The 23,883-nt window shown below is 48.3% G+C and overlaps 1 protein-coding gene and 1 non-coding gene across 6 annotated transcripts; both read right to left on the minus strand.

Moving 5' to 3' along the window:
• Nucleotides 1–275: 275 nt before the first annotated feature.
• On the minus strand, nucleotides 276–21,161 carry CHD4 (chromodomain helicase DNA binding protein 4). Of its 5 annotated transcripts, none has more exons than XM_050332595.1 (40): nucleotides 21,084–21,161; nucleotides 20,090–20,251; nucleotides 17,988–18,115; nucleotides 17,610–17,801; nucleotides 17,118–17,236; nucleotides 16,439–16,680; nucleotides 16,227–16,354; nucleotides 15,969–16,104; nucleotides 15,571–15,752; nucleotides 15,196–15,435; nucleotides 14,224–14,427; nucleotides 13,936–14,141; nucleotides 13,567–13,698; nucleotides 13,207–13,303; nucleotides 12,631–12,822; nucleotides 12,343–12,543; nucleotides 11,263–11,400; nucleotides 9,157–9,278; nucleotides 8,873–9,046; nucleotides 8,412–8,553; nucleotides 7,820–7,951; nucleotides 7,590–7,707; nucleotides 7,253–7,377; nucleotides 6,724–6,961; nucleotides 6,380–6,552; nucleotides 6,039–6,219; nucleotides 5,852–5,938; nucleotides 5,593–5,678; nucleotides 5,376–5,509; nucleotides 4,740–4,884; nucleotides 4,386–4,551; nucleotides 3,885–3,994; nucleotides 3,507–3,642; nucleotides 3,281–3,358; nucleotides 3,033–3,170; nucleotides 2,830–2,938; nucleotides 2,379–2,511; nucleotides 1,267–1,462; nucleotides 976–1,151; nucleotides 276–859 (listed from the first exon to the last, which is right to left on the minus strand). In XM_050332595.1, the coding sequence occupies exons 2-40, from the start codon at nucleotides 20,184–20,186 to the stop codon at nucleotides 842–844; spliced, it is 5,751 nt and encodes a 1,916-aa protein (XP_050188552.1). In that variant the 5' UTR covers nucleotides 20,187–20,251; nucleotides 21,084–21,161; the 3' UTR covers nucleotides 276–841. The 5 variants fall into 5 exon arrangements, with proteins under 5 accessions (XP_050188552.1, XP_050188551.1, XP_050188550.1 ...); XM_050332594.1 differs by having other exon boundaries at nucleotides 5,593–5,681; XM_050332593.1 differs by having other exon boundaries at nucleotides 5,852–5,962.
• On the minus strand, nucleotides 4,214–4,352 carry LOC126649807 (small Cajal body-specific RNA 11). The gene has a single exon (XR_007631187.1). It is a non-coding gene; the product is annotated as a small Cajal body-specific RNA 11 (non-coding RNA).
• Nucleotides 21,162–23,883: the final 2,722 nt, after the last annotated feature.

Consider the following 23,883-nt stretch of genomic DNA (forward strand, 5'->3'; position numbering starts at 1 on the left):
ACAAGCCCTGAGGTTGGACATCAGGAGGAATTTCTTTGTGGAAAGGGGTTGTTAAATAGGGGAAGGGGCTGCCCATGGAGGTGGCGGAATCACCCTCCCTGAAGGTGTTCAAGGACGTAGAACTTTGTTAATTGGAGGAGGTGGAGATTGCTCAGAGGTTGAATTCAGCTTTGGAGGTCTTCTCCAATTCAAATCATTCTGTGGAACATGACAAGAGCTTGGCCCTGGTGTAAATACTTACCCCACCAGTCTAATGCTAAATAGAGACAACAAAATAAAATACAAGGAAACTTTATTTTTCAGTTTTATCAACGTTTTGCTCTGTTTTTTGTTGGGTTTTTTTTTTTTTTTTTCACTGTTGTCTGCTTTTGTCTTCAAGCTGCTTATTAGTGGACAAGTCCGGTCAGTTTTTGTATTAAAAAGGATTTTGATGGAGGTAGCTTTGTCTCTGTCCTGGCTTTTACTTGGTCTTGCCTGCGCACTCTTCTCAGTAAACAAACTCAAAATAAAATTAAAAACAAAAACTGGAATTCCAGGCGGAGGCAACGAGCAACACAGCCAGGTTCTCCGTGTAACAGACATGGCGCTGGGGCCTCCAGTCACTATATACAGAGTCCATCATACATCCATCCCCCTCTCTCCTAAACACACTCCTTGCTCCAACGGGCTGGCTGCAGAGGAAGGAGTTTCTTCTCCTCCCAGAGACCTGAGCAGCAGCTTCCATGGAGGGAAACAGCACCCAGTCAGGAATGTCAGGCAGAGGGGTAGAGTGTGAAGGGGTGGGGTGGGGGTGGGGGTCACTTCAGCTTGGCCGAAAGGTCAACAGCACTGGGCCAGGGACTCACTGCTGCTGGGCCACCTGTAGGGCGAGAGAAGAGGATCTGAGACTCGAGGGCTGCTCACCAGAGCTCAGCTTTGCCCACAGAGCCCCCCCTGCCCCAGTAGCTCTGCTTACTGACCAGAGGGGGTACGTACTTGTTGGGGCGGGGGTGGTGGCGGGGGCTCACTGCTGCGGTTGGCCAGGCGGCTGAGGATGTTGCGCTCGGACATCTGGAGGCGCACTGCCACGGGCGGGATACGGGCAATGGTGGCAGGCAGACGAGTCACATCTGCCTTCATGTCACTCAGAAGCTCCTCCAGCTGCTTCAGAACTAGAAGAGAAAGGGACATCTGTTCCGAGGGGAAAGGGACACCCCAGAGGGAAAAGACAAGAGGGAACAGCAATGGCAAGCACCTACCCTAGCCTTGTTTATCACACCGCATTACCTTTGTGCAGAACAGCATTGGCCGGTTTATTCCCGGCCATAGACTCCTTGGATAGATGCTGGTGGCTCTCAGCCAGGCATTCCACCTCTGCAAATCGTGTGTTCAGAGCCATAGAGGGGTGAGATGGGTCTTCAGACATGTTCAGATAGGCAGCTCGCCGCAGCTGCTCCTCGATCACCAGTGCCTGCTCCAGGAGCTGCAAGGCAGGGAGGAATGAGTCTTGCAGCAGCTGCCTGAAAGGGGTGGTCTGTTTGCACCCCCAGTCTCTCCTACTCTAGTTCCTCACCCTCTCTTAAGATGAGATTCTCCACCTGAACCTCCTTTCACGAGCCTGTTTTACTGAGTAGCCCAAAACAATAAAGGCTTCTTGAAGCTAAGCCAGGTACACAAGAAAATCAGGCTACATCAGGTTTAATAAAAGGCTACTACAAATCCTCTAGGATTCTCATTCCTTCTCAGATTCTTTTTACAGACCAAGTTGTTTGCCATTTTACTCTGTCTTTGAGGCAAAGGGGATGGAGATTTCTCATTGAACTCAAGTGAGAAGTGTCCCATGCTACTTACAGGAAGAATCTGAAATCTTGTAAGCATTTGGAGAAATCAAATGGAATCCTGTCAGTGCAGAACTGACCATCCAGACTATACTGAATTAATGTTTTGCCTGAAGACTGAGACCTACATAGACTTTATTTTGATTGGTCTTAAATCACTCCCACAACTAAGCCAAGTTCACTCCTGAAGAGGGTGAGGTAGAGACTGAAGGCAACCCTTTCACCAATCCATACAGCTCTGTTTAGGCACATGGAGTGGGGGTTGTAGCAGATCAAGCAGAAGCTGTGATGGAAACAGCCACTTGAATCTTAAGCTTCCTGCATATCAGTTGTTGAATAAACATTTGGATAGAGAGTACTGAACCAAGCTCTCCTGTACCATTTCCAGAGAAAAAGGAGCTACTATCATGGAGCAACTGCATGATCCTGAGATTCATTTTTTAAGTTCCTCTAAAATGAAAGGCACTGCAGAAACCTTTTACTTTCTTAATGGAAACTCAGAACTGAAGCTTTTGTTGTTTAGAGGTCCAGCCAGTTATCCCACTGAAGACAAATTCTTACCTTAAATCTCCTTGCCAAGAACTTATTCTTTATTTCCAGGAAGTTACCCCTGTTCATCTCGCCCTTGAAGGGCTCATTGAGGATGGCGTAACGTGGATCATTCTGAATATCCTGCCAACGGGCATAGCCATGACTGAGATGGGATGAGCTCAGGCAAACAAAGGCAGTGAGAACAAGGGAATACACAGCCCAGGCAGTACTGTTCTCCAGAGGGGGTGGGGAAAGGGGGCACACAGAGGGGAGGAACAGGAGCCAAGGAAAAGGAATGAGAACTATGTCCTGCTAAGTCTCAGCTATGCTGGCAGGATGCTCCTCCTCCCACCATCACTCTTGCTCTTCTGAAAGAGGATAAAGCACTATCACTCAGCCTACTCCAGCCAGACCCAAGGACTGCCACCTTCTCAAATTATATGGACAAGGCAGGAAAATGGGTCCATCATGGCAAGGATACTTGATAATCCCAGCAAGGAGCCAATAGTCGTGACGCCGATGCCAGATCTCATAGGTCTTCTTTGTGACTGTTGCAGCCCGCTCTTCATTCTGCCAGAGGGAGTGTAGTTCTGGAAAGGCAAGAGACACCAGAACAGCTGGAAGTTATTTCACAAACACAAGCAGGGGTATATAAACCAGTTCAAGCAGATAAAGATCTCATACCAGTGAAACCACCATCTGCTATGTTGAACATGAAGCGCTGCTTTACTGCCTTCTTGTGCCTTTCATCTACTGACTCTTTTAGCATCTCTCCATTCTGCAGCATCACCACGTCTCTCTTATCATCATCCTTTTTCTCATCTGTACGCACAGGAAATTATTAGAAAAACAAGATACCACACAAGCTGGACCACAAGGATTCCTTGCAGGAGACAGGTTAAGGGAGAGAAGGGAATTATCATGCCTCACACCTTTCTCATCCAGAGTGATTATAGGAGGTTCAGGAGGATTCTCAATAGGTGCTCGGTCTTCCACTTTCTCCACATCAGCTGTAGGAGAGAAAGGGAACATGAGATGTAGAAGAACACAGTAAGTCTACAGTTTTATTCTTCAACCAGAGAAAACCAATACTGTTCTGCAACTCCCCACCATTTTTCTACATTCAGGCCTGTTTTTTTAAGATGAAGTGCTTTGTACCTTTGCTTTCTACTTCCATTGGTTCATCTGGTCTTTCCTTCACTTCTGGCTCCTCCACTTTTTTTTCATCTGCTTCTGGGGGGTTTGCTGGGGATTTTGCTTCCTGTGGTGGTGTCTCCACAGGCTGAGCACCCTGCTGAGGACAGCAATCAGTGAGACGTGAGGTAAACTAGTCAATGGAAACAGAAGACAGCCACAGCAGTTTAGAAAGTAAAGATGCACAAAACCATCAGGCCAATTTTGAGGATCTGAGAGAGTAACCTTTAAACATCACTCCAAGAACTCATCTCTGTCTTATCAGCTGAATAACAAAGAGATGTCAGAAGTAGAGAAATTCGCAAGAGATATTGTGAGGCAAACAAACCACCCAAGACTCACCTCCATTGGGACCTCTGTTTCAGTAGCAGAGGCATTGAGCTCTTTCTCTGGTTCAGATGGCTCTCCTTGCTCCTTAGCACTGGCTCCTTCTTCTACTTTTACTCCTTCTTCTGTGTATTCCCCACCCCAGAGCAGCATAGCAGACATAAGAAGAGAAGCCATCAGTAAGGTCTTCCCCTCCCAGTTACCAAGCACACATCGCCTTTGCTCCCAGAGATCAGGCCCATCAAAATGGAACCAACATCACTCAACAGGACCACCCACTACCCCTTTCCTGCCCACTGCAAATGCTGGACTTCTCACTGATGTCAACTTATCTAAGGAAAGCTAGTGTCCTCTCTTGCCTTTAAGGGTTTGCACATATCTTTGGCAGCCCTCCTAACACGAGAGTAAGTTGATATGCGTCCACCCCCAGACCCCACCACCACAGTTCCGGTGAGGGGAACAGCCAGGATGAGGTCAGGACGCAGGGCTGGACAAGGACAAGGGGGGAGCCCTCACCAGGTGGAGGAACAGGGGCGGGTGTATTTGGTTGTGTATCCCCTGGTGTTGAAGGAGTCGGAGTTTTCGGAGAGGGCGAGCTTGGCTGTGAAAGCTTCTTATTCTCCTCTATCTCTGCCAGCTCTGGCATACTCCAGCGGCCGTTCACATGCTCAAATTCCTGCACCTGCATGAGAGGAAAAGACATATCATTGGAGTAGTCATACAAAGCCCATCCTCAAACCAGCAGAAGCAGATCACTCAGCACACAACAAAAGTAGATGTGAAAGGAGAGACAACTCCCTAGCTCAGTGACTACAGTGTGACTACAGCTGTATGGACAGCAAAGGCCACACAGTTCTGCCAGGCACCTACCTTTTTGCGTATAAGTGACATGACCCCAATGCGAGTAAGGACGTGCTGTCGAGAAAGACCTTCCCGTGGGACCCCATCTGCAAAGGTCTCTGCACCATCAGCTCCAGGTTCACATAAATGGCGCATGAACAGCGAAACATAGGCCCTGAAGCAATTGAGACAAGCAATTAGTCCATAAATCAAGTTAGCCAGAGACACCCATCATCAGACACCTTCCAGCGCATAAGGGAAATTACCCCAGGACTCTTAACCCATAGTAACACAAGTTCTGGGACTCCAAATTCTCCTTCAAGGGAGAATTTCCTGACAGAATTACTATACAGAGGAAGGACACAAAGCTGACTTAAGAGTCTTGAGAAAGAAGCAACCATAAACCTCAGAAAGACTCAGAGTATTCATTATATGTTTCCATGGCCATGCTACTCCTCTAAAAGCATTTGCTTTTGGTGACTGATGAGTTGAGTTCAAGTAAGAGAGCTGGGAACAACCCCCTCATCTCTCCCAGCTTATACTTCATCCTCCCACAAAGAATCAACTATTACATTAAGGAAGTGTAGTCTCTAAGGCCCCACACTCATTCTTTCCCAAAGGGATTAGATGCTGCCTGTCTTCCATCCAGGCGTAATGCAGACTCACTTGAACTCTTTCTCTGACTTGCCACGGAGGTCCCGAACGAGCCATTGAGTGGTGAAGGCATCCTGAGGTGGCATTCCATAGCGCATGATGGCATTGAGGAAGGCTTTCCGCTGGCGAGCATTGAAACCCAAAACCTAGAATGGAGGAGACAGGCAGACATGGCAAGGGCCATACAGAAGCAGCTAGGATGCAAATGCCTACCCGTGGTACTACTTACCTCGATGTTCCCTCCCACGCGGGCAAGTAAGGGAGGCAGAGGTTTATCCTTATCATTTCTCAGGCCCTTGCGGCTAGGCCGACGAGCTGCTGAAGAGAGAAACGCAGCTAAGAAGGAGAGACAATGCACAGCACACTGCTGTGTGAATATTTCTCCAGCAGGATGGCACCACAGAATGTAAAAATCTCCCAAACCAAGTCACAGCTGTTTCCACACTCAGAGAAAGTGATGCAGGAAGTCTGGCTTCACCAGAACTTACCTTCAGACCTCTCATCGAAGTCCTCATCTCCTTCCTCAGAAGCAACTGAATAGTCTGACTGATTATCTGACTGGTCATCCTGCCAGTCTGAAAGAAAAACAGCACGTGAGCCTGAGACGCTACTCCGTTACTTCCCAGTAAGATATACTTACACCCATTTTTCCCTCAGGGTCCTGTGGATTTGTACCTCTATCCTCTTGAGAGCCATCATTGTAGTTAACTTGCTTGCGGATACGTTTGCCCTTGCCCAGATTCCTGGCCAGATCCTCCTGTTGTTGTTCATAGTGGTGACGCAGCAGTTTCTCCCAGTAATCAGGATCCACTGACTCCTCCTGCTTAATGATCTCCCGTTCAACTTCCTCTTCCTCCTGCCAGAGAGGTAACAAATTTAGGGCTCTAAGCTCCAAGTCCCAACCTGTCATAGCAGATATATGCCTGCTTGTCCTTAAAAGCATCAGAGCTCAATTTACTTAATTGATCCTCCATCATTCTGCAGAACATACTAGCTGACATCCACCTCCTACTCACCCCCATCTCCTCCTCACGAACCACATACTGGGCCACCTTGAAGGAGCTGAGATACTCATTCATGCCCTGAAGTTCTGTATCTTCTGTTTCATCCTGGTTCCGATCCAACAGACGCTCAATTGCTTTGTCATCATAGTGGATGACACTGCTGTCCTCACCTTCTTTGTTATCCCCTGAAAGAAGAGCACAGGCACAGTTGCTGTGTGGATCTCGAGGGAGTAGGAAAGAAGGAATGCCACCCTAGACCTCTCTGTTGAGCTACAGTCAACTCTGTGTCTACAGTCTCTCACTACATAAGGAGACAGATCTGCCCACCCCTTTCAGTTCTACTCCCCAGCACTCACCCCCCTCAGTAGCCTCATCCTTGAAGAGCTCTTCAGTGCCAAATTTGAGAATGTCATCAAGTTCCTGTTTGGACATGGAGCCTGTCTTGGAGCCCAACCCTGGTCTCACTACCAGATGAGTTAGCATCATTTTCTTCTTGGCCACCTGAGTGATACGCTCCTCCACTGAGGCCCTTGTCACAAAGCGGTATATCATCACTTTCTTGTTCTGTCCAATTCTGTGTGCACGACTGAAGGCCTAGAAAAGAGATGTGCTCAGAACAATCTAGAGCTACACAGTTGGTTGTCTGATACACCCCACCTACCTCCACAAGCTTCCCAATTGCCTTCATTTTGGCTCTTAATGTTAGTGAAGGCTGTACCCTGGAAGAACCTTCCACTATTTCACTGCCCATCTCTACCCATCCTCACTGCTCTAATTTTGCATATTTCTACACTGGAAGTCTCACATTCCTTCACTCCTCCTGACAATTTAATTCCCCCTCTTCCTCAGGATTACTCCATAGTGAGTGGTCTAATTCAGACTCACCTGGATATCATTGTGGGGGTTCCAGTCTGAATCGTAGATAATCACAGTGTCTGCTGTGGCCAAGTTAATACCAAGACCCCCAGCTCGAGTTGAAAGCAGAAAGCAGAACTGCTGAGCTCCAGGAGCTTAGATAAAAGAGAATAGAACTAATCAAGGGAGAGTGCAACGCTCAAACAAGGATTTTTATCTGACCCACCTCACTTGACAAGGAATTACTGCTAAATTAAGATTCCAGGAAAGCAATGGAAAGCTTGAGCCACAACAATCCCATGTTGACCATTATGCACACACAAGGCGACAGTTTTCATTTTACAGAAAAAAATAAGAGACTCCATACCATTGAAGCGATCAATAGCCTCCTGACGCATGTTCCCTGTGATTCCTCCATCAATCCGCTCATATTTATACCCTTCGTGTTCCAGAAAATCTTCTAGAAGGTCCAACATTTTAGTCATCTGCACACCAGAAAAACAGCACCACAAAAGAGTGAGGGACAAGGGGATACCAGATCAACAGACTTCTTTCTCAGAAAAAGAATACCCAGCCTTAAGGTTTTTCCCCATATACCTGAGAGAATATGAGCACCCTGTGACCTCCTTCCTTCAGGTTCTTTAACATCTTTTGGAGCAGCAACAGCTTTCCAGAGGCTCGAATAAGCGCACTACCATCATACATGCCATTTGGCATTTTTGGAGCTTCCTGAGAAGAAAAGGGAAAGAGGGAGTAAGGGGCAAGGAACAAAAACATCTTGAAGGGATGTACTTGGCCTTAGTCTCCAGCTGCGTTCATCAGATGCTGGGTCACACCTAGTCATTTACCTTGGCACAACCACAAGGTAGTACACACTGCTTGTATAAAACATCAGTGCTACCCTGTGCCTCTTCTCTTGCAACTGACTTCTAGATACCCCCCTCTTTCTTACTGAGTCCCTATTCTTCACCATCTTGCATGAGTCACAAGATAGCTCCTACCTGTCATAAAAATATGCTGGAAAAAAAAGGCCTTTCAGCATGTTAGGTCTAAATACAGACAAGATGAAAAAAAGAGAGGCAAAAAGAGAGGAATGGGAACCCCTCCATGCTTCAACTAGGGAGTTAACTAGTTCCCTGATAACACCTAGCAGGGAATTTGCTTATACAGAATAAGTGACTGAACATACCATAGCAGCCACAGGAAAGAGGTAGGGGTGGTTACAGCACTTCTTCAGATCCATAACAACATTGAGCAATGAGACTTGGTTACCACCACCCCGTGCATTCAGTGCCTCAAAGTTTCTTGTCAAAATGTATTTATAATATTTCCTGAAACAAAAAAGAAGATACAACTCAGACACGCCTCGTGAGAATGACTAACATGCTCTTCTCTTGCTAAATTCTGCACAGCTTGTGGCACTAACTGCCAGCTACCCAGACTCTGCCAGTGACATTCACTATTTCTTTATCCCTTACATCAGCGCACAGGACTAGTCCTTCCTCCGCTACAGTGAAAACAGGAAATTTTCCTCTCATCCACTGTGCAGAAAGCCCTATAAATGAGGATAAGGCTGTTTCAGCATCCTCTTTGAAACCGCAGAACAAAGAAACAGCAGCTCAACAGCAGGTGCTTCATTCTCACACTCACTTCTGCATAGGGCTCAGCTCCACTCTGACAATGAGCTCAGTCTTAGATGGCATATTCTTGAAAACATCAGCTTTGAGACGCCTCAGCATATGCGGGCCCAGCATGTCATGCAGCTTCTTGATCTGATCTTCCTTGGCAATATCTGCAAACTCTTCCAGGAAGCCCTCCAAGTTACTGCAGAGAAACAGACACTCAGCAAATGCCACAAAGGAAAAGGAGAAAAAGAGCAAGGAAGGGGAGAGGAGTGACAAGGCAGGCAGGCTGACTTGCACTGCAAGACATACTGGAATCTCTCAGGTGTCAGGAAGTTCAGCAGGTGGAACAGCTCTTCCAGGTTGTTCTGCAGGGGAGTTCCTGTAAGCAGCAGCTTGTGCTGCAGGGAGTAACCATTCAGCACACGGAAGAACTGGAAAGTAGAGAGCAAGGAAGAAATGGTAAGAAAATTAAACAAATCAAACACAAATATATTAAAGGTTTATCAAGTCATTAGCCTACAAAAATAATTCTCCTAGGAAAAAAAGTTGTCACCAAGCTAGGGTTCAATTTAGATCACATCAGTTGTTTGGACAAGAGCTCAAAGTAGTTCACATTCCAATCAGGGCCACTAGACTGATCTCATTTGGATCATTGTTGTGCAGAGCTAAAACATGACTGCAGCAACTCCTACAAGTTATCAGGTGCTGGTAAGGTTTCCTTTGCTCTTACAAGTTACAAGCTCTTTCAGACCACCAATCATTTCTAGACTGCTATACTACATACTTTTTCTTACTAAATTAGTGTTCTACATTCCTACAACTACTCTGCCTTGAGAATTCTAGAAATAGCTAAGTCACTCTTCCTATTCATATCAATCCTGGCAATATTCCAGAGTCAGAACATGCAGAGGAGAAAGAGAGCTAAGAGTTTGCCAATGTGTCTTAAAGGTAATTTGTGCTGGTTTTCACAACAATGAAGTAATTCCAGACAGAGGTAGTGAGCAGTTAAAGCACTGCACTGAAAAGCACAAGTGTACCACGTTCATCAGCACAAGCTGACAATAGAGCACTATTTTACTTACAAGCTTGGCCATTTCTTTGCTGTCTTACACTTTACATGATATGAGGTCAAACTTAATGAAAGTAGCTTGTACTAGATGGCAAACAAAAACCAAAGAAGAATCCACTATCACTTATGTTTTGGTTATCGCACCAGAAGAATCCTTCTAGTGGCCTCCATGAGGACTTATCTTTCTACATAGTTACAGTTAAAAACATTCTCATTTTGGAATAAAATGTGGAAGTTACTAATCATATCTGCAAACCTTTAGTAGATAAGTTCAATCTGTGAAGAAGCATCTGATCTCTCTTACAGTCAAATATCTGTAAGCTGTCCTTGCAGGACAGGAAACTGCTCTAGAAAAAGGTGGATTTAATGGTCCTGGGTGGATAACCAATAGTGTCACAGTGTAGCCCTGAGCCTCTACATCCTCTTTCAATTAATGAATATTAATAGTAAGCATTCATTTGTACTCCCAATAGTTTCAATGCTAAGCACAGAACGGCACCCAGTCTCAGTGCCTACAAAGATCTAGAAACTGAATTGCAAGCACAGCTGTGATGCCTCATGAAGATGCTTCATGCCAAGATCCAAAGAGCTAATGCCATTTAAATGAAAAAACAGAAATCAAGCAGCAATTGTCTTACACAGTCTCCAAGAACCTCTAAAACCAGATTTCCAGTAACACTTGTTTTTAGCATCCTGAGCACTAGAACCCAGCTGACTAAGGCACAAGGGCCTATGGAAGGGCTGGATTAAGCAAGTATGGTCAAGTCTACTAAATTCAAACAATCTTAGTTAAGGTGCAGCTTCATATAAAAGCAGATATATGGCTTTCTGCACCTACCCAGACATTTTTGAACACCTCTGCCCACCTCTTCCATTTGTATAGCATCCAATTAGCTCTGCATCAAAGCTGGATGAATGCAGAGAGCAAGCTTACTCTGGAAGCAGGGTAACTGTGCTCATGGAGCTTGTTTTACGCTCAGCATGGTAAACCTTTTCAGAATAAAGGTGTTGCAGATATATGATCTGCTTTCAGAGAAGCCAGTTAGTATTTCAGAGCAACAACCACATCCAGGTTTTTCTGTTTTCCAGTCTACACCAATTGCCCATTCACCTGGAAAGAAATAGTGTTTTGACCAGTGATCTGTATAAAAGTTGTTGCCAATGATGATCGATATCCAGATGAAGGCTGATAAATTTCTTTTTAATAACACATGAAATTTAATACTGAACAAATGACTAAAAGTTGTCAGACAAACTTCTGAGCTTAGAAGCAGTTTTGAATCTTGTGAGCACTCTCTGTGCATTCCCCCCTCCACAACATATGCCATGCCTGTGCCTCTCTGTACCTTAGACTGATTGTTCTTCAGCCTGTGAGCTTCATCCACAATGAGACAGGCCCAGTCAATAGAGCCCAGTATGGCCATATCAATTGTGATCAGTTCATAGGAAGTGAGAAGCACATGGAACTTCACAGCAGCCTCCTTCTGCAAAGGAAAAGGATGAACATGTAACAGGATAGAGGAATGGCCTGGTGCAAAGCAGATGCAGTGTTTCTCCATGAAGTTATCCTCATGAGCCCTGGTCAAACAGCACATCAAAAACTTTTCACACCAACAATTTCCTGTCACAAGATTCAAAATGCTGCCCAAACCATTTTAGCCTTTTAATCCCCCATTACTCTCAAGACATGTAAGTCTCCTCAACCCCCTCAATACCTGCTACTTTTGGACAGCTGCCAAATACTCTAACGGATGTTTAACAAATATGCAGGGAGAAGAGGCATGTTAAGGAAATGAGATCTGGAGAAGAGTGGCTCCTCAAAAAGCTAAGACTTAAAAAGATAAACAGCTTACCCTGGAACTTGAAGTTACTGTTAGTACTTAATGTAATTCAATTTCAAGGGAAGGAAAGGAGTCCTATCTACCTCTGCCAGTGAAAATGCTTTAGCTTCCATACTGGTTTTACTAGGAAGACTACAGTTCTACAGAAACTAGCCACCTATATCAGACTCTTCCTTCTTGTCTGGGCATGACATCACTGTCAGCCAGTTCCTCAGAGAGATTAAAAAGTTCATACTTCTTTTTGTCTTTTTTGTCTTTTACATACAATAGCAATTCTGACATGGACTTAGAAACAATGCACAACTTCACAGGTTAAGTAGGAAAGACAGAGGGACTTGCCTATGGTCAGTATTATCTTAGTCAGCTCTCTTTTTTCAGTTCTGAATTAGTTCAGACTGGTAGGAGTGTTTAAACAGTCTACAGCAGGAGTCAACGCCCACTTGTCATCAATTTGCAGCTATTTCCCCTTGGAAACTAAAAGCATAATCAGTTCCCAGAGACATCAGAGTATCTGAACCTCAGCTGCCGAAAGCCAGTCTAAAGGCATCTCCTAATTCAGGCTTGTGTAACAGCAGAGTTCCGTACCTTCATTCTGGATGCTTTTTTGCCTCCACGTATGGCATTATCCTCAAAAGTGAACTCATTCTCACGGATGATGGCCCGACTGTCTTTGTCCCCGACATAGGTCACTACATACATATCTGGGGCCCACATCTCGAATTCTCGCTCCCAGTTGATGATTGTGGACAGGGGGGCACTCACCAAGAAGGGACCCTTGGAGTGGCCCTACAAATAGAGTCAATAAGAGCATTAGATGACTGCAATCACTAATACAGGCACTAATACACTGGGTAGTGACCTCCCAGCTCTCACCTCTTTGTATAAGGAATACAGGAACACTGCTGTCTGCACAGTCTTTCCCAGACCCATTTCATCAGCCAAGATTGTATCTGTACCCTGGGCCCAAGAGAAGCGCAGCCAGTTCAGTCCTTCCAGTTGGTAGGGGTGCAAGGTCCCGCCTGTTACATCGAGGTACTCCGGTTGCCGGTCATATTTCACTGTTGGCTACAGTGGAAAGAAGGAAGAGTTGAGACCCTTTACCTCAGCTAGATAGCTACCAAGAGTCCTTTCTCAGTCACCCATACATTCACTAGTACCAGACAAGGCTTCACAGATGACAACCGGACTAGCACCAAACATAATTCCCAAATGGTCGAAGGTACCCACCAAGAAGTCTTTATTTTTGTAAAAGTCTTTCACCTAAAGTTAGAGTCTCAGCCAATGGACAAGGTAGACCTTTGTCTGAAGGCTCCATAAGCCGTTTTTGCTTTGGGCCATGAAGGAACTCTAAACCATATGCTGTTCACTCTTCAGTTTCCTATTTACCTGCTGGCACCCCAAAATAAACAGCTCAATCAAATGGTTTCTAAGCAATAAACATTAACTTACATCTACTGTGGGGGTCTCAGGGGGCCTTTCCAGTTTCCGCATCTTCACTTTCTTTAACTTCTTACCAGGCCTGCCCTCTTCACCTCGCATCAGCTCCCTGTGCAGAGACAGTCCCAAGAACATGTAAGTTTAATGGCTTTTTGTGAACAGATCAAGAGAAAACTATTGCAAAGAATAGGATGGCAATCACTCAATTCAAGAGGCTCATGAGAACAAGGCTGGAACCTTCATGAACTGGTGGAGAGGCACAAGGCCCCTGCTCAAAGGCATAAGGAGTCAGCAACAAGGGGGCTGACATACTCCAGTATTTTCTCTTGAGGGAAGGGAGAAGAACACACAACCTCTAGGTACTCCTCCTACCTGTGATTCCAGTAGCCTTGCTTGTAGAGGTCATAATCTTGAATATCCACATCTTCACTTTCCCAGGAAGCCTGGTCATAGGGTAGGTCTCTCCATTTAATCAAATAGTGGACATTCCCCTTCTTATCCACACTGCGGAAGAAACCAATAAGTCTTAAGCACAGTGAAATGGCAGTGCTCACCCAGTCTACTCAAATGCAAGAGAAGGGAAGGGGATCTTAGTGAAGCAACAGAAACAGAACTATGTTTGTCATACCAACAAAAAAACTCCCACTGTTTCTTCCAGTCATATTGCAGTTTAGCTCCTCCATTCTCCCTTAGCCCTGCTTAAAGTCTTTGTTGAAAATCCTCTTTGTTACCCCTACCTACCTATGATTAAGGATCCTGTGGATCATCATCCACTCCGGCTTGATCCCATATCGATAGAATCGTTCCTCCATCTCAGCATATTTGGGGTCCTTGTTTTTTCTCTTTCGGCTCTTCTCTTCTTCCCCTCCAAAGTCCCCTGAGGGTGGCTCATCCATATCATTTTTGCGTTGGTAGTTACGAAACATGACCTGGCAGTGCAGCTCCAGCTGGAGTCAGGACACAAGCAGTTAGTAGGTGTTTTACCCTCAGCTATCCACCCTTCTGACATGGTTAAAGTCCTTCACTCACCTGCAGCTCTGACACCCAAGAGCAGTGCCAGTAGGACATGCCCTGCCATTTGACAAAGAACTGCCTTTCAGGTCGACCCTCCAGAGGTTTAGGGGGTGGAGCATTGGGGTCTGCATCAGGTGGACGTGGTGGTGCGGGGCCAACTGGGGGCTGACCCCATTTCCAGATCAAGATCTTCTGCACCTTTCCTTTCAGAGCTGGGCACTGGAAAGTTAAACAGAGGTTGATGCATCAGAGTGTATGTACTTCCACTGAGCAGAAACACAGAGTCACTTTCACAGCTTTACTATGCAGACAGAATTTGCTAGGCTTGATGAGCCCAGAAGTCTGTCCAATCACAACTTCATTGAAAGCTTGTGCAGGAAGTATTCTGCAGTAGAACTAAGGGCCCAGCACAGGGCTATGTCCTGAAACAGCTTTTTTGTTCATCATCTTGTATGATGTCCGTATAATGAAGTCTGTATCACCTAACGAAAGCAACTAATGCCATTTATATTAATTACGTCAAGAACCTTCTGTACAAGTGTGATTAACCATCTACTAAGAAAGGGCTTGGCATTACAGAGCTTACACTGCGAAATAAAAACCAACTTCGTCTCAGCACCAGTTTAAAATACTTTCAGCACTGAATTTGCTTGTACTTGTTCTTCTGCTTCTACATAGATACAGGAGCCAAGAAAACTGAGCCTTGGCATCCTGGACTAAAAACCACCCAATAACCCTGCACATGGGCAAACTTCATGAGACCCAAAGGCTGTCAACCTGGTCCTTCCTGCTGTCTGGAGAAGGCAGCCAATCAACAAGGTACGATACAGCCACAAAAAGCCAGGCCTTTATGTTTTATGACAAAAGTGTGAGAGGAGGTAAGAGTCTTTGAAGGGCCAGTCATTTCCAGGAAAACATGATAAACCAAAAGGATTAGGTCAATCAACTCTTCATAGCAACAGAAGAATGCTACTAGCAGAAACTCACAGTGCAGCGAGGACACAGCCACTCTCCATTGGGAATTTCAGGCAATGGGGGGTTCAGACAGTGGATGTGATAGGATGAAGGACAGGCATCACAGCACAGCAGCTCTCCTCCATCCTTGCAGACTCTACAGAACTCCATATGGTGGTCATCCTCTTCCTCAGCATCCCCCACTACATCCTCCAGGATTTCCTCACCTTCAGAGTTATCCTCCTTTGCTTCCCACTGAATGCCCTCTTTTTCCTATAGGAGAGGGAAATCAGAAAAACAAAGTCACATATTTGTGAATATTTTACTACCACAGAAAAGCAGCCCCAAGTCACTTGACATCCCCCTCCTCCATGGTCTCTTGCACTGTTTGGGGATTTCAGTACTCACACAGTGTGGGCAGCTCCATTTGCCCTCTGGAGCTTTCTCCATATCTGGGTCCAGGCAAACCATGTGGTAGGCACGCGGGCAGGTATCACACAGTATAATTTCTCCTCCCTGCTGGCACACCTCACAGTAGTCCTGGTGATCAGTCTCATAGCCATCCACAGCCACTGTGGAGTCCTCCTCACCTGCAGAGGGGTGGTGAGGAGTTATAGTAGTACAAGCCACAGGTATAGGCTTCCTACAGCAAGGGTACTCTCCCAACAGCCTGCATAGCAGTGTAAAGACCCAGAAACCAAAACTCTTGTATACTGTTAAATATCCAAACTCTGCACAGACAGTCTCCCAGTCTTTCCACACACTTAGCTGTGCTTCTGTCTCCCATTGTCAGCAAGTATCAATACCTTTCTTTTTCTTTTTCCCAGCTTTGAGTTTTTTGCGACTGCGGCTACTACGGCTTGTAGATCCATCTGAAACAGAGTAGCTGTTGATACTGGCATCATCAAAGTCTGACTCTACATCCAGATCATCATCTTCACTCTGAGGTAAGAGAAAAGCTGTGTTACTCAGACACACATTCTGGGGGCAGCACACATCCCCCCCAGCATTCCTAGCACATCATCACCTCCTCCTCAGAAAGTAAAGGAAGGAGCGTCACTTACTGATGATCTTTTACGCTTGGAACCAAATCCTCCCAGTTTAATTTTCAGAGGTGCCACCTTCTTTGTTTTGGGTTTCTTGATATCAGGAATACGAGGACTGGCCTTAGGCTTCCGCCGGGCATTGGGTCCTGAGAACACAAGAGACGGCATCAGAAGGGCTACTGCCTTCACACCACTCACGCTCCACCAGCCTGCCAGACTCTTCATCTCACCTTTGCCCTCCTTTGTCTTGGCTTTCCTGAGCGGCACATCTACGGGGGGCTGCGGCAGGACAGCATCCACGTTTGTCACCATACTCTCCACTACTGCAACAGCCGCAGCTGCAGCAGCTGCCACAGATGCACCTGAACTTCCCTTGAAGGGGTTGTTTGTGCTAAACTCCCTCCATTTGGCTCCCAGTACCATCATCATCTTCGACACTGCTATTTTTGGGTTCTTGGCTGCGATAAGTGGCCTGTGTACAGTTAAGGAAGGCAGGAAGGAAGGAAGAGTTACTGAACCACCCGAAATCTAGATTATTCCTCCCTGCTGCCACCCCCGTCAGCACATCTATCTCAAACTTTCTAATCTCTGATCTCAACAGTCAATGAATTTTTCCACTCCCATCCTTCACTCTATGGGGAGGATGCAAATGCTCAGGGGCTTGGAAAAAGAAAGTGAATTTAGCATAGTAGTGAAGAAAGGGGACTAGGAGTGAGGATTTGCATCTTCTCAATGACTGGAAACAAAAAAGCTTTGGATCAACTATTTTACTGTTACTTCAGTTTTTGCTCTAGGTATGACACCAAGGTCTCTAATGTGCACTTGAGGTTCCAAAAAACAAGTAATCTAGTTTTTGTCCCATCTCTTTTTTTGTTCCAGAGTCCTTTCAGGCATAGGCTTGCAGCTCACCTGACAAACTGGCTGAAAGCTTTGTAGTTGGTGAGTGTGCGGTAATCCTCCTCTGTGAAGATGTGATCAATATCCTCCATGCCCCAATCTTCCAGGAGCTGAGCAGATGACTTTGGCTCCTATGAAGAGAGAATTACAGAGAAAATGTTCTGGTTCTGCTCTAGGAAAGAGCAGAACTTCCACATTCCACAGATGACCCAGGCAATTTTCTTCCTCCCACATCCAATTATCACCATAGGATACAGCCTCAAACAAAGACAGTGAAGGTGGGAAAAATCTTTAGATTCAATGTAAATTCCATGTGTGTTTCAAGTAAAAGACAGGAAGAAACACGAGGTGGGAAAAAGGTCAAGTCAAGCAGGTCTAGTGGAGGAAGAAGAAACTAAACAGCCCCAACTCCCTCTGCCATCACAAATGGAGAGCACAATGATCTCCCAAATCAGATATCTGAGAATGAAAAGTGAGCAGTAAATCAGCAGGGTAGCTTCTCACCTTTGAGTCATCATCTTCTTCCTCTTCTTCCTCCTCCTCCTTGCGCTTCGCTTTGTTTTTCTTTTCCTTCTTGGGTCCTAATTTCTTCTTTTTCTTTTTCCCAGGGGTATAATCACTGCCCTCACTGTCAGAACGCAGAACTTCCTCTTCTTCCTCCACAAACTCATTCCCCTCACCAGAGCTGTCCCCCAGCTGGGAAGGGAGAGAGAGAGAGATCAGGCAGCTGTGAGAAAACACCCTGGAGAAGCACTAAACATCACTCTCTCCCCACACTCTAGAGGATTCATACAGAAGACTGCTGCCATAGACCAACATCAGTAAGCACCCTCACCCTATATATCCATATTTCAGCATGACCTTTGGCATCCTTTTCCTTACCTCCTTCTTCTGACGCTTGCTGAGCTTGGGCACTTTGGGTTCCTTTAGTTTCTTGGGCTTCTTCTTCTTCTTGATTTTGGGGGTGTCAGCCTCTGACAGAAGCTCTTCTTCTGGCTCTTCTTCAGGTTCTGGATGTGAAGAGGCAACATGTCTCGTTCAAACCACACCTGTGCACTACAGCATAGCTCAATTCACAGAGATCAACTTGTCTGTTTCTTGCTACATACAAACAGAACTAGTTACAATTCTTACTGTTCACAACAGATACTCGAAAATTGTATCCTAAGGTACCATTGAACACAGTTTCCCACCCTCCCAACACCTCCAATTTACACAATATTCCTTCTGCAAGCAAAATTGCACTCAGAACTTAAGAACAAGAAGTTTGCCACAACCCAACAAGAAGACGAAAGAGCATAAAACAGGCAGCCACATCTAAAGGGGACAAAACAGTAAATGAATCTGAGAACCTGATTAAGATACTGTTTCAGTTCATGGGTCTCCAGGAAAGAAATCATCTAGCCCCTTCAGTGGTACAGAGCATGCCGCAGCTGCATGCAAAATACAGGCCAGTAAGCCACTACTTCTCCTCCTCCACAGGAAAGTTGTTACTCAGCAACTCTATTCTGATCCAGATTTGACAGAATCTTCCCCCAGCCCCAACAGCTAGCAAGCTCACTGCCTGGTCAGAAGAACATGTGCCAGCTCCCCACCACCACTGCACACTCCCATCTGTGTGCCCCCTTCCGGGGCTGCCCCCCGCCCGAGGGGCACGGGCAGCCAGGCAACCCTTCCCTTTGTGGCAGCAGGCTGCGGGAGCGGCGCGGCCACCCGCCCTCCCCGCCGCCCCGCCCACCGCACACAGCCAGAGTCACTCCTTCTCCCTCCAAGGGAAAATGGCCTCCTGACCACCGGAGCTGGGCAGGATGGAGGAAGCCACAGGTCAGAGGAGCTACCGCAGCCGGGGGTGAAACAGCAGAGGTCAAACTCTCAGAACCTGGGGTCCCACGCCTGGCTCCTGCCATCTTACCAATCAGTGGATGTCTCTTCACCCCCTGGTCCTGCAACACCAGGTCCTTCAGAGATCACACCTCTTCTTCTAACCCAAGTTCTGACTTAGAGCATCTGGTGACCCACCCTTTCCAAGATACTATATATACTCTCTACTTTGTAGGGAATTTAACAGTTTTTCTTCAAGATTTTTGTTATGGACAGTCCCCTTCTGTCCAAGATTTCAGAGATGCTAGATAACCCTAGAGTCAAAGCTTAAGAAAAAATGCCAAACAAACAAAAATCCAAAACCCCACACCACCATTTTGCCTTTCCAGTTACAACACTTCTCTTATATGACACTACAACACTATAGCATGAGTTGGAAAACTCAAACTTGTCTTACAATGCAACGCATCAGTATACATATATTATTCCTTTCCACAAGGAAATGAAGAATCCAGGTGAACGTCCACAGAGCAAGTCATCAACAACAGCAGCAATAAAAAAACCCCCATACCACATGAGTTCCCAGGCCCCTAACTCAAGCCTTAGGTTGATGATGAGGATGCAAACATGAGCTAGAAGACAAGATACAAGGACTACAAGAAAAGGAAAGGTGAGCAAGCAGCACAGAGCAAGAACCACAAGAAACCTCAATAATTGGGTGTGGTGATGAAGGAAAGTGGGTCACGCAACAGCCCAGGGCAGTTTTCTCTGGACGTCAGCCGGTCTGAGTTCCCAGATGGAAAGCAAACCAGGCAACCTGCCCTTTCCCATACTACCCCTCTATCCCCTCCCCATTCATGAAATGTGAAACTCGTGGGCATTTTGGTACCCCATCAGAACTGGACACTCTGCCTCCACCCTGTACAACTCCTCAAAGCACAGGCCCTGACAACCTGCAATGGCTTGGAACAAAGTCAGTTCCACCTGACACAAAGCCGCGAGCCTCATGCTTTGAAGCAGTCCTGGGACTCCGGTATCAAAAACACACATGGTGTGCAGTAAGAAGAAAAATTACATTCCCCACCACATCACGTATTTCACACATTCAGCTTGAGACCAGCATTCTCCCCATTCCACACGCATGCCCTGCAGGCTCGCCGTACCTGGATGCTGGGGGATAGCGTTGTTCAACAGGATCTCCATCTCATCATCATCGCTGCCCCCTGAGCACGGCGACGGAGATCCAATGCCCGATGCCATGTCCTCCGAGCTGGGGGAGGCCTGGGCTTACACAGGCTGTCGTCTTCTTGCCAGTCCAGCCAGTACTTCATTGAAAAGAAAAAAAAACAAAGTTACAGCAGACCCGAACTCTGTCTTCCCAAGCAATAGTGCTACCAACAGGATCCGTGAGAAAGCTTAGACAGCAACTTTACTGGATTTAGAGCCTATGTAAAACAGAAACACCGGCAGCAAGTACCAGCTTAGAGTTGTGATGGAGCAGCCTTTGAGGACACCAGATATTAAACTGAGTCAGCAACTCATCTCTGGCGAGGAAGCCAAAACAGCTGTCCTAGCCAAAACAGCTGTCCTAAAGGAAAACTCTCTCCGTCCTCTGCAGCCGGGTGCCCTCGGTTATTTCTGCCTCAGGCCGGGAGAAGGCAGTGGGGCAGGCGAGGCAGTCGGGCTCCCACGGGAGCCCCGGGGCCGGCTGTCAGCGCTGTGCCCGGCCGGGTAGCCCCGAGCTGGCACCGCAGCGCCGGCCCTGCCCTGCCCCGCCGCCGGCCGCACACAAAAGGCCGGGCGGGCTCTGCAGCCCCGCTCCGCCGCCCCCGCCCGGAGCGGGGCTGCGCGGCGCAGGGCGGGGGCGGGGGGCACCGTCTCCTGGGGGTGCGGGGCGGGGCCGGGGAAGTCCGGCTGCCGAGCGCCGAGAGGCCGCCGCTCCCCGGGGGCCGCCGCGGGCCGGGGCTGCCGGCACCACTGGGGCGGCGGCGGGGCCGGACCCGTCCTGCGGCCGCCCGGGCACGGGGACGGCGCGTCCCCGGGGCAGCTGCGGCCGGGGCCGCCGGGGTGCCCGGCGGAGAGGGACGCCTGCCGGCGGGGACGCCCCGCGAGGCGGCAGATGGCCTTGCCCGCCCCCGTTCCTTTCCGGCTCCTCACCCGGCTCCGGACCCCAGCTCTTCTCTCGCCGCCGCCGCTGCCGCTGAAGGGAAAATGGCTCCGACCGCGGCACCGCCTCTTAAAGGGGAAAAACCCGGCTAGGCCCCGCCCCCTCCCGCCTACATCCCATAATATGCCCCAGGACCCTGGCAACAGGCCCCGCCCCCGTCTCCCCGGCAAACACCCCCCGAGACATCCCATAATACTCACCCTCCCCTCAGAACTTCCCACTCACTGCCCGGCCCGGCATCCCATAATAATACCCCCCTCCCGCCGGGAACATCCCATAATACTGTCCCCCCACCCCGAGAAACATCCCATAATAGTCCCCCATGCTCGCACCCTTTCGCTCCGACATCCCATAATACTTGCCCCCACAACATCCCATAATACTGCCTCTCCTCTCGCCCCGCGCGGACCCCGCGCGCCGGGGCAGGGCGCCTCGACGGCGCGGCTCGCGCGCGCGCCCCCGGGCTGCCATCCCATAATAGGCGGGTCCCCCTCCCGCGGGGAGCGCGCGGCCGGGGGTGGGGAGAGAGGGCACACAGTGAGGACCCCCCCCGGAACATCCCATAATAATCACACCCCGGGCGCGCACATCCCATAATAGTCACTCACACCACACCACACCCCCCCGCGCCCAGGCAGGCATCCCATAATAGTCGCCGGGAGCCACCGTCCAGCCCGACATCCCATAATACTCGCGGCCGCCCGCCCCGCACCCGCACCCTCGGGGCTGCGCCGCCGCCCCCCGGCCCCGCCCGCGGTCCCGGGGCGCGGGGACGGCCCTGGCACCGGCACGGCGCGCTGGCACCGGCCCCGGGCACAGGCTCCGGGCACCGCCCTCTTTCCCCCCGGCCGCGGGGCTCCGGCCCCGCTCGCTCCCCTGCCCCGGCCCGCCGTGCCCGGCCCACACGCTCCGCCCGCGGGGCCGCAGGACCCCTCCAGAGCTGTTCGTGCCCAGCGCGGCCACTGCCACCGCCAGACTGTGTGTGGGGAACCCATGGTGACTTCAGTGCCCCCTCTGCAACACACAGCCTCCTCCTCTCCTGGCTGCTGGTACCTGCAGAACTATCTGTACCCCAGGGATACGCATTCTCCCAGGCAACAGGGGAGGTTTAGGTTGGGCATCAGGAGGAATTTCTTCACAGAAAGGGTGATTAGACATCAGAATGGAGTGCCCAGGGAGGTGGTGGAGTCACCACCCCGGAGGTGTTCAAGGAAAGACTAGGCGTGGGACTTAGTGCCATGGTCTAGATGACATGGTGGTGTTCAGTCATGGGTTGGACTTGATGATCTCAGAGGTCTTTTCCAACCTAATTGATTCTGTGATACACAGCATGTCCATGTATTCCATTGCTCCCTCTCACTCAGCTCCCTGTGGTGGCCCTCTACCAGGAAACACATTGTTGCTTTGCACAGACATGAACCGTCTGTAGGTATACCCCAATTATGCATATGCAACTGTATCATTAATTTCCCATTAAACAAAATCACATCCCATAATGCCACCTATCCTCTGTTGAGCATCTCTGTAACTCTATTAATCTCAACAAAGAGGCACAGTACCATCCATCTCTCCTGATAAACACATGGGTGTCCACAATTGCACTCATTGCTCCTCAGACGATGCGCTGTCCTGCACCTGGTGGTGCATGTGCACATTTCATCCCACCACAGCGAAACAGCCTGGAACATGAGTGGGGGATTTACTGTTACAGACTGCAACAAGTCATTTACAGATCCTGTGGCACAACCTGTGCTTTGTCTGCTAAATCGTACTGAAAATGTGTCCACACATACACAGGGCATGCAGGTATTCCATAACACCATCCCATCACCTCGGCTGTGTGCCGAAGCATCTCTCATTACTGGCAAACTCTCCCACACCTGTATGTGCAGGCCCTGACTGCCCACCTCCTCGTACCAGCACCTCTCTGCTGTGAGGTACCATCAGACTCCACCATCTTCGCCGCGTGCCCGTCTCCGCTGTGTGCTCCAGTGTGGTTCTGCAACGCAAAATCCATGTGCAGCCACTCCACAGCACTTCCGTGCCCTCATTCCTGCCTTGACAGCAAAGACGGGACCAATACGTCCCAAGAGGCTGTTGTGTTATCCACCTTCTTGCACATATAGAAATCCAACTACTCTTCCAATCATCAGCGGCACGCACACCATGCTATCCCTATGCATACTTTTGCCTGGATGATGACAATGCTGTCACTTACCTGCATGGAGGAAAAGCAGTAGGAAAAGAGCTGTGCTACTCTTCCACACATGCTATCCATCCTCTGTGCTGATCTAGCAGGCTATCCAGTGCTACAGAAATGTGGGGTGGATAACACCACCACCAAACTCACATGGACCTCTGCAGGACCTTTCATTCCCTCTTTTGTGCGCTGATCTTTTTGTGCATAATCCTCTCTAATAGGAGCCAGGTGGACAGCCACGGCAAATTCCCATGCTGAGCAGTCCAGCCCCAATTGGTGGCCCCCAGACTCCATGTGTACCTCTTTTTTTCCAGTGACTTGGCCACAGGATGAGAGGTACAATGTGGGTGAAGATCTCACAAAAGGAGTTAGTTGCTGGAGCTGTCTCTGCAGGTGATTCCCAACGCTCCTGCTGGCAAGGTTATGGTCTGGAGAGAGCTGTTTGCTACTCATTAGGCAATGTGTACCCCAGTGCCTTGGTCACTAAAGCACCAAGCTTTCCAATGAACCACCTCTTCCCTGAAATCTTTCCCTGCGCAGCACCTGAACACCTTTTTATCACCAATGTTCTCCAACTCACCTCCAACTGA

This window comes from Myiozetetes cayanensis, unplaced genomic scaffold (genome assembly GCF_022539395.1).
Source record: "Myiozetetes cayanensis isolate MyiCay16 unplaced genomic scaffold, myiCay2020 scf5-8, whole genome shotgun sequence".
NCBI lineage: Eukaryota > Metazoa > Chordata > Aves > Passeriformes > Tyrannidae > Myiozetetes > Myiozetetes cayanensis.